Raw genomic sequence first — 17238 nt, forward strand, 5'->3', positions numbered from 1 at the left:
AGCTACCCAATACAGTATGACTATCCAGCACTTGACATGTGGGTTGCCGAAATTGAGAAGTGCTGAAAGTATAAAAACGCCTAAGTACATAAAAAGGAAAATATTGCAATTGTTTTTTACTACATATTGATGGTATGTCAAAATGATACAGTGGATGTATTGGGTTAAGTAAAATATTTTAAAAATCAGTTTCACCTGTGTCCCCATTTAATGTGGCTACTAGACAGTTCTGAAAATTACCTTTGCGGCTCCCTTCCTGTCATATTTTAATTGGACAGAGCTGCTCTAGAACATAGGTTTTAAGAATACAGGATCTGATTCTGATTCTAGGAGCATCGCACACTGTGTGGCCTGGAGCAAGTTACTTCCTTAGCCTCTTAGTGTTTCAGTTTCTTCGAATGTAAAACAGGGATATTAGTACCTAGCTCATAGGGGTTTTATGAGGATTAAATGAGATGATTAAATAACCACTTTATTAGATTTTCCACTACAGGTAATAATGCAATTTGTGTTTTTCATGCTCCAGCATGCCCACTTATTCAAAATGAGAAAAGTCTGAAGGTTTGGTGAAAAATGTGGACTTTAGCTCAGCTACACACTCAGCTGTGTGACCCTAGGCAAGTTACCCTATCTGGCTGAACCAGTTTCCTTATCTGTAAAATGAGGCCAAGTATATATCACCTTGCAGGGTTATCATGAAGCTTCAAAATAAAGTGTACGTAATGCCTGGCACAGTCCCCAGCACATAATAAATTAATTTCATGATGGTTATTATGCACGGTCTCTACACTTTTGTGCTTATTTGATGAAATAGCTCTGAACTAAACCAAAATTGGGACTTCCTGGCTGAGGAGGCCACTTTATAATATGGGAAATCCTTGGCTCTCTATATATTTTCACTGCCCTGATCTGTCCCACTGGTGGTGTTTAATGGAGTCAGGGTTATTTATGGGGGAACAACCATAAGCAGTTTGTTGAAAAGTGTCACCAGTAAGGTGAAAATCAAATTTCCCCATTAGGATTCATTCCTCTGGCTTAAAGCTTCAGTTCTCTCAAGTCCTTTATTTAAATATTGATGAATTATTAAATGTGAAGACTCAGAACAGTGTCTGGCAGATAGTAAGTGCTCAGTAAAGCCTTAACTAGTATTATGAATATGATCTCTTAAAAGTAGAGATTGTTATCATCCTCCTTTTGCAAATAAGAACCGTGAGGCACAGAAAAGTTAAACAGCTTTCCCAAAGCCCCACTGTGAACAATCTATGATAAAGTCAAGATTTGAATCCAAAGCAGTTTGGACTCTAGCACCCACACCCATCGCTACTACTATGTCCTGCTTCTCAGAATCAGTGGTAAAGGATCTAACCATTAACATCTTAGCATGAATCATTTTGGCATTCATCCGAGGGAGCTGGAAGGATTAAAATGTGCTATCAAAGGCCATTGCATAAACTGCTGTTAAACTAGGCAAGCTCTGGTCAAAAACAAGGAAGGTTGCTGAGGCACTGGACTCAGATGTGTGGCACACTTAAATAGACTAGTAAAAGGGAAAATAATCAAAGAAAAACATCATTCATTTCCAACTTTGATGTATCCACTACCTAGCAAGCATATTGTAAGTGGAGACCTGACCACCATTGTATCAGTTCACTATTATGAAAAGTTTGAGACCCAGCTGAGTTTCAAGCTTTGAAAAATTGTTTAACATCTAAGAAAGGTGTGAATAATTTTTTAATTATAATTATCATTATTTATTTTTTTAATTAATTTTTTATTAAATCATAACTTTGTACATTGATGCATTTATGGGATTCAGGGTACTGCTTTGATGTACAATGTGAAATGTTTGCATTGAACTAAGTAACACATCCATCACAATTATACTCATTTCTTAATAGTTTTGAAATGTACCATTGCATCATGCATATTAGGTGAGGTTCCCCCCAAATACCCTCCCTTCAATAAAATTTGAAATTGAGACCTTTGAAATTGCTATTTAAGTAAAACAATTTAAACCCCTTGAGTGAAGAAAATAGATCATGATGGTACTGTGCAGAATCGTTGAAAGAAGTGCATTTCATATGAATGCCTATGTGCTTTGTACTTGTACAATGATGCGAATAAGCAGTGTTTGTTCAAAAGCCATTGGAAAAATGATGTTTGCTTCTTCCCACAGATAATTATTGCTGTAAGCCAGCTTATAGCTGATGTAGCACTAAGCGGAGGATCAAGATTTCAAGAATCTTTATTCATTATCAATAATTTTGCAAATAGTGACAGACCTATGAAGGTATGTTCTCACTTTAAGTAAAAAATTAGAACCACCTTCAGTATCAGGAATGTTTCTGCTCTCAAATTATCATTGGATTCACAACTTTTCACGTTATAGAGTATATGGAATAATGAGCTTCATCAGTTAAGGGCTCTGTTTTGTACACCACTGTATCTCTAGCTCTGTACACTACATGGTACAGAGCAGATATCCAATATTATTTGAATTGATGGATAAAAGAATAGACTGTGTAAACACAGTGTATCACAAGTAGAATCTGATTTTTTTCCTGCACTTGCTTTCTAAACTTGCTCAAAAAATAAACAGATCCTTGCTTAACAATTGTCACCATTCTTAATATTGTTTAATTAAGTGCCGAGTTTGAAATTTCACAGTCTGATTTCTTAGAAAGCTAACAGCTACCCGATCCATTGGCAATGGATGAGCATGGCACAGAAGGGATTCATTATTTGATGGTTTTGTGGTTTCAAAAAATTATCTGTTAACTGACTTTAACTTGCCATAGGTATTTTTTTAGCAAATCTAAGCCCAAGGCTGTTGTTCCTAAGCACCAATTAGCTGAGGCCAAACCCAAGACCCTGATCACCATTTCTTTCTCTTTTCAATACGTTTACAACCTATACTATCATAAGAATTCATCTGTTGCAAAATTGTGTGGAACACAGGTTCTGATCTTCAGCAATACATGTTCACAGGGAAGAAGAATCCTTTGCCAATAGAGGACTTTTTCTCCCAGAAGGATGAATCATGCTTATTATTCTTGGGAAAGGTCATTTTCCATCATAATTTGACAATATTGTGTAAAATCTGAAGAAAAATAAAAGCATGCAGTCACAGCATACTTGGTATTTGAGATGTGTAGAATCCATGTACCAAAAAATATTCCCATAGGAACGTTGCTGGTACTACATAAAAACACTGAGTATTGCCAGCTGCTCTCAGTCTGGGAAAGTTTGCTGTTCAGCCAGTTCTACTGGTTTCCCAGGGGATCAATATGTACTTCAGCTAATCCCATGAGCATAGAAATAACTTGCTCCATTTAGGCTCACTTGTCACCATCCTTAATGCCATATTATATAGGTAGATTGGTAAGTTCTTCTAAGTAAATGGGGCTTGTGTTGGCTTTCCCTCATAGGAAATCTTTTTCTTTTCCTTGACTCATTTCTGAAATGACTTCATTTTATTTTGTTAGGGCAGTCATTATAACAAACCCTCTTACAACAAGGTCTGACTTTCTTCCTGTAAATGGGGTTTCTAATGTATAAGGAGGGTCTTTATGTATGTAATTATTTTTAAGCATCAAGGTGGCAGTTTTTGAAACCATTTCCTCTGCATCTTTGTACATCCCCGTTAAAAAGCTCCCTAACCTGGCTCAGCACCTATAGCATAGTGGTTAGGGTGCCAGCCACATACACGAAGACTGGTGGGTTCGAACCTGGCCCAGGCCAGGTAAACAACAGTGACAACTGCAACAACAACAAAATAGCCAGGCATTGTGGTAGTCATTTGTAGTCCCAGCTACTTGGGAGGATGAGGCAAGAGACTCGCTTAAGCCCTAGAGTTTGAGGTTGCTGTGAGCTGTGATGCTATGGCACTCTGCAAAGGGCGACAAAGTGAGACTCTGTCTCAAAAAGAAAAAACAAAAAAACTCCCTAACCCTTCTGCTTGTCCCTTCCTCATCTTCTCTAAATCATACAGATGATTATTACTCCAGTGGGGGTTAAGAGGAAGTGATAGGACTTCCTCAGCAGTGGCTAGGGTAAAGAGGAAACGCTGAATTAGTTTTCTCAGGGCCAAAACCAACACTTTGAAAGGTTAATGATTTCTTTCAACTCTTGGAGTGTTCTGTGATTCATGACTTTTCATTTGTGTAAATACAAATTTTCATAGTATGGCTCTTTCTCCTTTAGTGTATGTGATAGTCAGTCGATGGAGGAGATACGCTCTTGGGCCTAGAAGAGGGACCCAGAGCACCAGCCCTGGAGCAAGACTGTATGTAGATCCTGTCTCAACTTTTAGCAGTTCGAGACCTTGGCAAAGCTCCTTAATTTCTCTGTGCCTTCGTTTTCACATTGATTAAAATGACTTACGGTAGACTGATAGGGTTATTGTAAAAACCAAAACATGCAAAGTACCCAGTGCCTGGTACATAGTGACTGTCAACTTTTAGTTACTGTTATAAGTAAACAGCAAACATAGATCACTCTCATGGCTGTGGAATTTGCAATGGAAGATCTGAGGCTCAAAGCCAGGTAGTCTGATTCCAGAGGTCATGTTTTTATGTCTTGTGATTATACTGCCACCAAGATTAGAGTCTTTGGAGCCTGAGCTAGATACATATTTTTAAAATAATTTATTTAAAACCTTAGCCATGCTACGTGTCATACCAAAAATTATAACAAGAACTAATAATCATTATTATGTTCTCAAGATTGGATGCCGAGCTTCAGAGCATGCCAGTAGTGTTGTTGAACATGTGCTTTTGTTTGTCTTGAAATTAGGCAACTGCTTTTCCCACAGAAGTCAAAGACTTGACCAAGAGAATCCGTACTGTTCTTATGGCCACTGCACAAATGAAGGAGCATGAGAAAGACCCCGAAATGCTGATTGACCTCCAATATAGCTTAGCCAAGTCCTATGCAAGCACCCCAGAGCTCAGGAAAACTTGGCTTGATAGCATGGCAAAGATTCATGTAAAAAATGGAGATTTTTCAGAGGTGACTACTTAAGAAGTACTTCATTCTAACTACCACCCTTCAAAACCTCTTGGGCACATTCTGACAATTCTCTCCTTGTCATCCTTTTTCAGGCTGCAATGTGTTATGTCCATGTAGCAGCTCTGGTTGCAGAGTTTCTTCACCGAAAAAGTAAGATATTTCTATTCTTAGAGATGGGGGGAATTCCCCACAGCACCATAATTTTTATCTTTGTAGCTTACAACTGGGAATATGGTATAATTGAGCTCTGAAAAAATATGTTATGTTGTTAAACAGAAGTTGTCATTAAAAAAAAAAAAAAGACTGGATTGTATGTTTTGCCTTCTGCCTTGGTTAGAGGCTACAAGAGTGAGTTAAATAGTACAGGGCCGGTCCTGATGCCCAATGTTTATTTTCCAAGACTATTTCTCCCTGGAAGACTGCCACAAATTAAATTCTTCTCAGGGCTCATGAGACACCCAGGATAATGTAGATCACTTATTTTGCTCCACGTGCTCCAACTTCGCCAACAACTGCCCGCAGACTGTGTCTGTTTATCGCCACTTTAGGGTACTGGTACCTGGATTTTAAAAGTGAAACCAACTGACAGGAGTGAGATCACTCTGACTTTGGCTATGGAAACACAAAACACATGTTTTGTTTTGTTTTGTTTTAATTCTAGAATTCCCATAGTTAACTATGTATCTTTCATTTCACATCTGTGGTGCAATACTCAATTGTCCTATATAACAACACCTATGTGGAGAATCTTTTTCTAAAAAGATTCTTCCCAAATATAATATCACAATTAGAACGTAGATTTCTTTTACTTATAATTTTAAATTAATACTCTTTGTTTGATAATGAAATTCTTTTGAACATCCATGTGTTTGAAATTGGTATACTTGGGATGACACCTGTGGCTCAGGGAGTAGGGCACTGGCCCCATATATCAAGGGTGGCAGGTTTGAACCTGGCCCCAGCCAAACTGTAACAAAAAAAATAGCCGGGTGTTGTGGCGGGCGCCTGTAGTCCCAGCTACTCAGGAGGCTGAGGCAGGAGAATCGCTTAAGGCCAAGAGCTGGAAATTGCTGTGAGCTGTGATACCACAGCATTCTACCAAGGGCGACAAAGTGGGACTCTGTCTCTAAAAAAAAGGCAAAGAAAAAAGAAGTTGGTATACTTTAGTTTTCTCCTTTTTTTTGAGACAGAGTCTCACTGCACCTTCAGTATGTAGCTGTGTGTGGCATCACAGCTCACAGCAACCTCTAGCTCTTAGGCTTAGGCAATTCTCTTGCCTCAGCCTCCCGAGTGTCTGGGACTACAGGTGCCCACCACAACACCCAGCTATTTTTTTTGTTGCAGATTGGCCGGGGCCGGGTTCAAACCCGCCACCCTCGGTATATGGGGCCGGCACCCTACTCACTGAGCCACAGGCACTGCCCCACATGTGTTTTTAAAATGGAGAAAGATCAATTATCAAAATAAGGCTGAGTTTGAGTTGTTTTTTATTTTAATCTCTGGTTTGCCCATAGAATATAAATAAATATTGAAATTGCATATCTACAATTCCTAAAAACTGACAAATATGAGAATTTTAAGCACAGTATTAAATATGATTTTAGGTGTGTTTTCAGAGAAATTAGGTGGATATGATCTCATGTTTCTAATTATTAGATCTGAAATCAGAGTTTTGTGTCCACTAAATATAAAACTGTACCCTTTAGAGTTTGAAAATAGTTAAATATGTTAAAACTATTTCCCTAGAATTTGGTTTTTTTTTTAACAAGTGTAAAGACCTTAGAATTAAGCAAAAATCAAGAATTACTTATCTTCATTATGAATCCTGAAGCTTTAGAAATACAACTTCTTGGTATGGTTTTTGACCATTAGCATGAAGCAGCTTGCCTAAACACTGAACTCTGATATGTTTCAACAAGTAGAAATAGTGTTTTCAACTAGTCATTTAAGTATTTCGTAATACCCTCAAGGTTTTTAGAATTCATTATTCATAGAAATCAAAGAGCCCTTTAGTGAGGAGAAAATGTTGTTTTGAATTTTAAACAAAAAAAAAATGTCGAAACCAAGAGAAGTTTACATATGTATTTACAGATGCCATCCATCTATTTTTAAACCTGGAAAATTCTACTCAAACTTGAAAACATTATTCTAAAATGGGAGTAACGAGTAAACTCCTCGAGGTTTCCCCCCCTTAGGTTCAATTATTTATATGATCCAAAACACCTTTTTTGTTGTTAATTAGCTGATTAAACTATGGTAGTTATACTAAGGTAGACTACTAATTTAAAACCCAAGTTATAAACTTAATGTGTTAATCTGCCATCCAGTTTGAGAACCCCACAATCCACCAGAATTAGTGGACTTTCTGAAGTATAGGTAGGATCTGGGTATTTGCAGAGTAGATAAAAGTACTTTTGAGTGCAGAACTCAAGAAAAGTTAATTTACACTTAAGACCAACTTATTTAACACAGATAATTGGGCAGCTGTAGAGCTCTGTTTTCTGTAATGTAATGAAGACAAAAGAGAAAGAGGTTCTAAATCTCTGATATATCCATTTAAAATGTTTAATCCCTGATGCATATCCATTGCCAAATTTTTTTCTGTTTTCTTAAATTCCTGTTCAGTTTCTGTTTTCTTAAATTCTTAAGCTATTTCTTTTGAAGTCCATTATAAAAAAAATTATTTTGATCAAGATGGAAACATTGGAAGCAGATGTTCTATTATTTAAGGGTTTTAGTTTGTTTGATTGTTGTTTGTTTTTTGTTTGTTTTATTTTTTGAGATTTTTTTTTTTTTTTTTGTAGAGACAGAGTCTCACTTTATGGCCCTTGGTAGAGTGCCGTGGCATCACACAGCTCACAGCAACCTCCAACTCCTGGGCTTAAGCGATTCTCTTGCCTCAGCCTCCCGAGTAGCTGGGACTACAGGCGCCCACCACAACACCCAGCTATTTTTTGGTTGCAGTTCAGCCGAAGCCGGGTTTGAACCCGCTACCCTCGGTATATGGGGCCGGAACCCTTACCGAATGAGCCACAGGCGCCACCCTATTTTTTGACATGGTCTCTGTTGCCCAGGCTAGAGAGCCATGGCATCAACCTTAGCTCACAGCAACCTCCTGGGCTCAAGGGATCCTCCTGTCTCTAGTAGCTGGGACTATAGGTGCCTGTTATGATACCCAGCTTAGGTTTCTATTTTTTGTGGAGATGGAACCTTGTTCTTTCTCAGGCTGGTCTCAAAATCCTAAACTCAAGCTGTCCTCCTGACTCAGCCTTCCAGATTACAGGTGTTAGTCACTGTGTCTAGCCTGTTTAGAATTTTTTGTTTTGTTTTGTTTTTATTTATTTTTTTATTGTTGGGGATTCATTGAGGGTACAAAGTACCAGGTTACATTGATTGCATTTGATGGATAAAGACCCTCTTATAATTGTGTCCCACCCCCAAAAGATATACCACACCCTGTGACCCCCTCACTCTCTCCTTCCCTTTCTCTGCTTTCCCCATCCCCCACCCCCCACTGTGTTCTAGGTCATTAATTGTCCTCATATCAGAATTGAGTACATAGGATTCTTGCTTCTCCGTGCTTGTGATGCTTTACTAAGAAGAATGTGTTCCAGGTTAATACAAAAGATGTAAAGTCTCCATCTTTTTATTGGCTGAATAGTATTCCATGGCATACGTATCCGTATACCACAGCTTGTTAATCCGTTTCTGGGTGGGTGGGCATTTAGGCTGTTTCCGCATTTTGGTGATTGTAAATTGAGCTGCAGTAAACAGTCTAGTGCAAGTGTCCTTATGGTAAAAGGATTTTTTTTCTTCTGGTTAGATGCCCAGTAATAGGATTGTAGGATCAAATTGGAGGTTTAGCTTGAGTTCTTAGAGGATTCTCCATACTTCCTTCCAAAAATGTTGTATTAGTTTGCAGTCCCATCAGCAGTTTAGAGTTTTTAAGAAAAAAAGTCTCTTTGTCCTATTGGATAGTTGCCAAGCAGGCAAAGGCTTTGGGCCCTTCCTTTCAAGGGGTGATTGCATGGTACCGTGAGGGACCATTTCAGGCTCTGAACTGACAGGGAAAGGGGAAGAATGTTCTCCCTGCCCCACTCCCTCCCTCACCCTCAGACTTCTTCCTAGCAAACTGACTGAACTCTCACTCTTTCTACCAGAGAGACCTTACGGATTATCACGCTCTTCCTTTTACCAAAGTCACCTTGAAATGGTGATACTTTATTCTTCCTACCCCCTAAAATGTAAAGTACAAAACAGGACAGAATTTCCTTCCTCTGATTTTGTTGAGAGCCTCAAAATTTCTTGATTACATTCTCTGGAGGCAAGACTCATATGTACTTCTCTCTCTTCTCTCTTTTCCTGAGAGAGCCCAAGTGTTTTCCCCAGGGAAGAAAAGAGTCAAGTTTCTGCATTCCTCTGCCACCAAGTAGCATCCTAGGTTTAGCAAAGCTTCAAAGCCTGCATGGTTCCACCATCAACCCAGAAAAAAGAATTTCCTTTCTCATAGAGTCTGCTTTTTTCATTCCTTATAGGGTAATGATGCTCTCTTTCCCAAGTGTTTGTACACAGAATGCAATAGCTTAAAATTTTCATTCTCTTGTTCTTTCCCAGACAGGTTTTTCCCTTCGTGTCTTCCCTCTTACCTCTTAATCTTCTTCTGACTCAATAGTCATATTTTATCAAGGGTTGGACTTCTATTCCATCCTCCAAACCTTTTCTCACTATTTTCATGGGATAACTTGTATTCAAGGTCCTAGTCTCTACCTGACAGTTTCCATATTGCTTTTCTTAGGATAGCATTCAGGAATATGAAAGTTACAGCTATGAAGGACAAGGCCAAGAATCCAAGTCAAATATCAGAGAGACTGATAGCAGACTCTCCAAGCTCCCCTAATACAAGGCTGCATATATGCGACCCCTGAAACAAGTGCCTCATTCTTTTTTTTTTTTAGACAGAGCCTCAAGCTGTCACCCTGGTAGAGTGCTGTGGCATCACAGTTCACAGCAACCTCCAGCTCCTGGGCTTAAGTGATTGTCTTGCCTCAGCCTCCCAAGTAGCAGGGACTACAGGTGCCCGCCACAATGCCCAGCTGTTTTTTAGTTGTAGTTGTCATTGTTGTTTGGTAGGCCTGGGCTAGATTTGAACCCGCCAGCTCTGGTGTATGTGACTGGTGCCTTAGCCACTTGAGCTACAGGCACTGAGCCAGTGCTTCCTTCTTTTGGGACATATATACTGGCCAATTCTAGGCTCAGTAACTTATTTCATCTGAAAATCTTTCCAGAAAAAGCAAAAGGATCCTGATGTCATTGGATATTGATGGGTGTTGACAACTTATGCAAAAAGGGAGAGGGATATATCTCTTGTCTAGGGAGACATAAATCATCGGGCATATCAATTAAGATAATGCACTTAGCAAGGATATTGGACTCTGAAGCTGAAAAACCACAGTAATAGTCTTTACACTAGATGATGTGAACAAGAAATTCCAAAAGTGGTAGCACTTTGGGAGGCTGAGGTGAGAGTATCTCTTCAGGCCAGGAGTTTGAGGCCTGCCTAGCAATATAGCAAGGGCCTGTCTCTATGAGAAAAAGTACAAAAGTTAGCCGATTATGGTGGCATATGCCTCTGGTCCCAGCTACTTGGGAGGCCAAGGCAGGAAGATCACTTGAATCCAGGAGTTTGAGGTTGCTGTGAACTGTGATTATACCAGTGCACTCTAGTCTCAGTGACAGAGCAAAACCATGTCTTAAAAAAGAAAAGAAATTCCGAAAATGGGTGTTTACATTTTTGTTCTTGAGGCAAAATATAATTTGTCTTTCTACTTCAGATACCCACCAGAAGACTCTCCCCCAAGATGACTTTAGCCTCATGTGACCTCAGACATCGGCGTATACCTTTCTTTGTCCTTCCTTAAATCCTAGCATTCTATGAAAACCCTCCATTTGGGAATGACTGAAATTAATAATTCCTCCTGAACAGACAGGAATTTTTCTCCTAGTCATAGACCTCGCTGCCTGAGGCCTTTAGAGATTGACGCTTTTCTGTGATAAGAACTACGTTCTTCATCTTTTCATTCAACTCTTGGGCCCTCTTCCTTTTTGCTTCCTAGCTTTTGAGTTCATGGAAGTGATCAAGTGGGTTGTTTCTTCTAAATTTCAAAAAGTTTTCCTAATGCACTACTGTACAGAGGATCCCACAGACCAGCTGCTAGTCTGAGGATTATTTGTTTCTTGTATACAAGATAAGGCCTGTTGTCCTGAATGTAAATCAATTATGTAACTAAATACTCTGTTTAGTTCAGCTGAATTTTTTTCAGCACCTTTTTTTAATTTTTTTAATTTATTTTTTTTTTACCTGTACATGTATTTATTAGGTTTCCACTTTTGCCTTCACAGAATTAAAAAGGCTTAAAATGCTTAAAATTTAATAACAATAACAATGTTAAAGATAAGGACTAGAAACAAAAACCTCGTAAAGAACGAATAACAATAAATACATTCAGAAAAGAAATCAGACGATTAAGCAATAATAATAACAATGCAAAGACAGTAACATTCACATTGTCAGATAAGAGTATGTCTATTATAGAATGCTTTGACTCTGAGGTTCAGTATGGTTTAGCTGAATTTTTTAATGGATAAACTTTATTGAACAAGGAAATGCACTTGATCTTAGCCAAAAGGCTGAGAAGCAATGTTGAACAAGGAAATGAAGAATGGATCCATATTCTGGAACAAGCTCCCTATCTTCTTATGGTCCAGTGCTTTGAATAGAACTTGAAAGGTGTGTAACACACCATTTTAGGCATGTTTATCTTCAGACATGAAACAAGTTCTGTCTTCAATGCCTTTTTCGCATGTATTACCTGATTTCTTTGAACAAAAATGTCACTAAAATCTGGTGAGTCAAAGTAAGTATCACTTTCATGTCTGCCTCTCTTTCTTCCTTAATGGAAACTCACTGTCTGCTCCCATGTATTTCTCCCTTCTTAAAAAAATACTTCAAAATAACCCCATGTTTCCCTACCAGACTTTCATCTCTCTGTCGTGGAAGTGCAGTGCCTACTTGATAACTCAAGTTCTATGAGCATCTTACCCAAAAAGCATATTATAAGTCCAGTTATCTTTCATTTATGCAAGAAGAATTGGCAAAATCTAAGCCCTGATACATGCCCTTTTTTTCTACCAGAATTTTGAGAAATCTCTTGAACATCAAGTTTAGCTTTCTTAAACCTTCATTCTTCTTTCCCCAACCCATAACCCAGTGTTTCTCAACCTTTTTATCTCAGGGCACACTTGAACCTATAGTTAAACTTCAGTTGTACACTTAAATGATATTGATCAAAAAAAGATTAAAAATAGAATATACTTACTGTGCTTTAAACTTACTTTGAAAATAATTTCATTAATGATCTTTAAAAATTTTTGTGGCATACTTAAGATCCTTTCACGGCACACTGGTTGAAAATCACTGCTCTAGGCTCAGTGCATATAGCTCAGCAGCTGGGGTGCCAGCCACATACACCGGAGCTGGTGGGTTTGGATCCAGCTCAAGCCTGCCAAACAACACTGACAACTACAACCAAAAATAGCCAGGCGTTGGGGTGGGCACCTGTAAGGCAAGAGAATTGCTTAAGCCCAAGAGTTTGAGGTTGCTGTGAGCCGTGATGCCATAGCACTCTACCGAGGGCGACATAATAAGGCTCTGTCTCAAAACAAAGAAAGAAAAAAGAAAAGAAAATAACTGCTGTAACCCACTGAAAAATACTAAAGGTCATTATTTCTAAGCATCACTATTAGATAAACTGTAGACAATAGATTGCAGATGCTAATTATTCCCTTTGTGACCAGCCACTATCAGAAGGAAATTTTGGTAACTGGGTAACAGATCCTTTTATAAGGAGGCTGAATTTTCCTTGAACTCTAAAATTACAGCCCACTTAGATAAGGGTGAAGGTAGCCACACGAGGAGGGTTTGGACATGTTTCGGAATCTATAGTAAAGCCTCTACACCTAGATTCTTGCTTGACAGTAACAATTTGGTCAACAATCCTACAGTGGCTGTTCTCATCTTGAGTTCACTTCCTAATCCCAGGGTCCAGCTGGCTGCAGTTATTTTATTCTCTCTTGGGAAAGTTAGTTTATTTATTGGTAAGCTTGTATACTAATAATGATTCATTGCATACTTCTTATATGCCAGGCTCTGTTCTAAACACTTTACCTTTCATTTAATTCTCATGAAGTAGCTATTATTATTCCTATTTTACAAATGGTAAAACATTTTGCAGGACCAGAGAGATCAACTTATCCAAAATCACACAGTTAGTGGTAGAGCTGGATCTAACTCCAGAAGCTGTGGTTCTTTCAGTGGCTATCATGTTTTCTCCCAGGATGTTTTATCCTTGCCATCTGTTTTATTTCCTGCCTCTCTTACAAATCCTAGGCTGGGCTTCTCTAATGATTTACTTCTTAACTAAATTCTCAGTGAAATTAAAATTAGGCACTAGAAATAGTTAACAAAGATCATTCAGTGGTTATCTGAAAAGTACCTGTCATCTTGTTTAGATGGTGGATCGCAAATGTTCATGGGATTAAAGTTTTACTAAAAATGTTTTGATTACACTAGGGGACCATCTGTACTAGCCATTGAATGTGATGCGTAGTCAAACAATGAAACTTCTTAATAAGTAACTTGAGCTCACCTTTGGGGATAAAGACTGATAGAATGTGTAGTCGGTGGAAATAATTTGTAAAATTCTTTTTTGTAACTGAAAATTGTACTTAGGACTTTGATCCTTGCAAAAATATCTGCATTTATTTAAAAACAGCCAATTCCAGGTGGTACCTGTGGCTCAAAGGAGTAGGGCACTGGCCCTATATACTAGAGGTGGTGGGTTCAAACCCAGCCCTGGCCAAATACTGCAAAAAAAAAAAAGCCAATTCCTATGAGGATTATCTTTATTTACTAAACACTTTTTTGTAAATTTACCCCACTGCTTTTTATTCACACAGAATTATTCCCTAATGGATGTTCAGCCTTCAAGAAAATTACCCCCAACATAGAAGAAGAAGGGGCAATGAAAGAAGATGCTGGGATGATGGATGTCCATTATAGTGAAGTAAGAGTCCAGGGCCTGCATTTCCAATTATATAAATTTTGCTTCTTAAATTTTATTTATATTAAAAAAATTATTACAGCTAACTTAATTTCAAAGGTAACTAAGGGTAAATGAACTTTAAGTATTAAAACTGCCCAAGATAAAGATGACCCTATTTAGAATGTACAGCCCTATCTCTGGAACCATTCCCATTGTCTAGTTTTAGAAATGCAACATTTTTCATTCTCAAATCACCATCCAGTAATCAGATCTGAGTCAACATACTTTGGACAATCTTCATTAAAAAAATAGAGTTAACATTGTCCTTTACTTCGGCTAAGCAGTGTATGCACAAAAGTATTTTAAAATGGAAATTTTCTACATTAAATTTCAGATGGATAGAAAACAACTTCACTTGTCAGTGGGCCAACAAAGATTAATTAAGCACTGACTTAGGAGCAAGGCTCAGGACTTGGTGATATATGAGCTGTAAAATAATTAGATATGGCTGGTCGCTGGCTGCCAAAGTTCACCTGAGAAGATTATACATCTACATGAAATGGAAAAAAACAAGACTTTTGAATAGTATTTGAATAATGTAGACAGTATGTGGCCTGCAAAGTCAAAGTTAAAGAGATATCTTTGAGCTGAGATAGAATAGAGGAAGTGTGATTAGAAAGGAGTTTGAAAAACAAGAACACCCCTCAAGGCATTCTAACATAGGAGGAAATAATCAGGAACCGAAACTAAGAGGTGGGAAGCTGTAAGGCGTGTTGGAGGCACAGTGAGTGGATTCTTTTGGCTAACCAGTGGGTTCAGTAGAGAAGAATACTAGTCAAGGCCAGATTTTGAGAAACTTTGTATGTTTGGGCTTTATTCAGTAGAATGTTGAATTGCTATCTGAGGTTATCGAGCAGGATAATGGCTAGATGAAAGGAAGAAGAGTGAAGGCTAATTTGGTGATAATCTGGGGAGATGCCTTAGAGGTAAATGATAGGGACTGAAGGCAGAGGTTAGAGATAGGGCTGCCCTAATTGTCCAGATGTGAGGCAGTTACAGCGTAAGCCAGGATAGTGAAGAATTTAAGAAATACTGTGAGGAAAGAAGGGGAAGACGTGCTGGCTGTGTAAGGGGTAGCTCTAACATTTTGGGTTTGGATGTTAAGGAGAAATGATAGGTTTTGCAAGGAAAATGATGAATTTCATTTTAGATGTCAGTTCATTTTAAAATGAAAGGTTATCAATACGGAAATAATCACCAGGCCATTAGAAATGTGGAAGTGAATCTACAGAGAGAGATGAGGGTTAGACGTATACATCTGGAAGTCATGTCCTTGTGAGAACCAAAGCAGGGTTAGTATAGGATATAATATAGCAAGTGAGGACCAGAGAACCAAGGACTGAACCAGGGGAGAAAGGTCATGGTTAAAGAGTAGGAACATGCAAAAAAGAAACACACATTAAAGTTGTTGCATTCTCATAAAATTACATTTTCTAGAAAGTTGTATTAAGAAACATAAGCAGGGGCGGCGCCTGTGGCTCAGTGAGTAGGGCGCCGGCCCCATATGCCGAGGGTGGCGGGTTCGGACCCAGCCCCGGCCAAACTGCCCCATAAAAATAGCCGGGCGTTGTGGCGGGCGCCTGTAGTCCCAGCTGCTCGGGAGGCTGAGGCAAGAGAATCATGTAAGCCCAAGAGTTAGAGGTTGCTGTGAGCCGTGTGACGGCACGGCACTCTACCCCAGGGCGGTACAGTGAGACTCTGTCTCTACAAAAAAAATAAAATAAAAGAGAAAGAAACATAAGCAGGCCAGGCAAGGTGGCTCACGCGTATAATCCTAGCACATTGGGAGGCCGAGGCAGGAGGATCATTTGAGCCCAGGAGTTCAAGACCAACCTGAGCAAGAGCAAAACCCTGTCTCTACAAAAAACAGAAAAATTAGCCAGGCATGATGGCACATGTTTCTATTCCCAGCTACTCAGGAAGCTGAGGAAGGAGGATTGCTCATGCCCAAGAGTTTAAGGTTGCAGTGAGCTATGATAATGCCACTATACTCTATCCCAGAAGACAGAGCAAGACCCTGTGTTGGAAAAAAAAAAAGAAGAAGAAGAAGGAAAGAAAGAAAGAAAAGCAATCAGGTTAAAGTTACAGTAACATACTGTATATATACTTTATGAATTGATCTTTTAAATAGAAGCAAATCTCAAGTTAGCTGTGGTTCATTTAGCTAAAATGATACACCTGAAAGCTTTACCTACTATTTCTATCCACATGAGTCTCTCTCTTCACCAGTAAAAAAAGGACAATAGTGCTACCCTTGTCACTTCACAATATATGTTATATGAAGGCTCTTTGTAAATCATTAAGTGCTACATTAAATGTCAGGTTTTATCATTGACCTACTTCCCAGTGAGGTTTCTTAATGACAAGTTGGTGTCCTTTTAGCCATATAATCTAGTAGCCTAGATATTTTGCTGAATTAATCATAACAGAGAATCAAGATACTTGAATTTTTTTTTTTTTGAGACAGACTCTCACTTTGTTGCCCTTGGGCATCATAGCTCACAGCAACCTCCAACTCTTTTGGATTCAAGAGAGTCTCTTGCCTCAGTTTCCTCCAGTAGCTGGGATTATAGGTGCCCATCACAACACCTGGCTATTTTAGAAATGGGGTTTCGCTCTTGCTCAGGCTGGTCTCGAACCTGTGAGCTCAGGAAATCCGCCTGCCTTGGCCTCCCAGAGCACTAGGATTACAGGCATGAGCCACCACACCTGGCCTAGATACTTGAATTTTTTAGGATATAAAAGTATAAAATTTATTTTATCTTCTTAGAATAAATGTAAAAGAGTGAAAGAGAGTGGGGAAAGAGAGGGAGACAAGAAAGCAGGGAGACAGTGTGGCATCCCAAAGAAAGAGAGGAGAAATGCCAGCATTGAGACCAAGATACTTGAATTTTAATTCCTGCTCAATTTTTAACTGTGAAGCTTTGGGCAAGTTAATTCACTTTTCTGAATCTTAGACTTAGATGATTTCCTAGAGAACTCCATTTTTACTGGCTGCCGCAGAAAGCTTCCGAGAATTTCATGGGGGATAAATGGTTCAGCTCAACTGAACAGGTGTCTTTGCCTT

The 17238-nt window shown here is 38.8% G+C and overlaps 1 protein-coding gene across 3 annotated transcripts in view; it reads left to right on the top strand.

The window, feature by feature from the left end:
- The window catches only part of DOCK11 (dedicator of cytokinesis 11), a 237142-nt gene that overhangs the window by 188249 nt on the left and 31655 nt on the right, over positions 1 to 17238 (top strand). For all 3 annotated transcript variants that reach the window (XM_053579537.1, XM_053579535.1, XM_053579536.1), the window contains 4 exons: positions 2177 to 2290; positions 4795 to 5010; positions 5103 to 5160; positions 14026 to 14132. In XM_053579537.1, the coding sequence (XP_053435512.1) occupies positions 2177 to 2290; positions 4795 to 5010; positions 5103 to 5160; positions 14026 to 14132 (495 nt within the window). The remainder of the gene's footprint in view (positions 1 to 2176; positions 2291 to 4794; positions 5011 to 5102; positions 5161 to 14025; positions 14133 to 17238) is intronic.

This window comes from Nycticebus coucang, chromosome X (genome assembly GCF_027406575.1).
Source record: "Nycticebus coucang isolate mNycCou1 chromosome X, mNycCou1.pri, whole genome shotgun sequence".
Taxonomy (NCBI): Eukaryota; Metazoa; Chordata; class Mammalia; order Primates; family Lorisidae; genus Nycticebus; species Nycticebus coucang.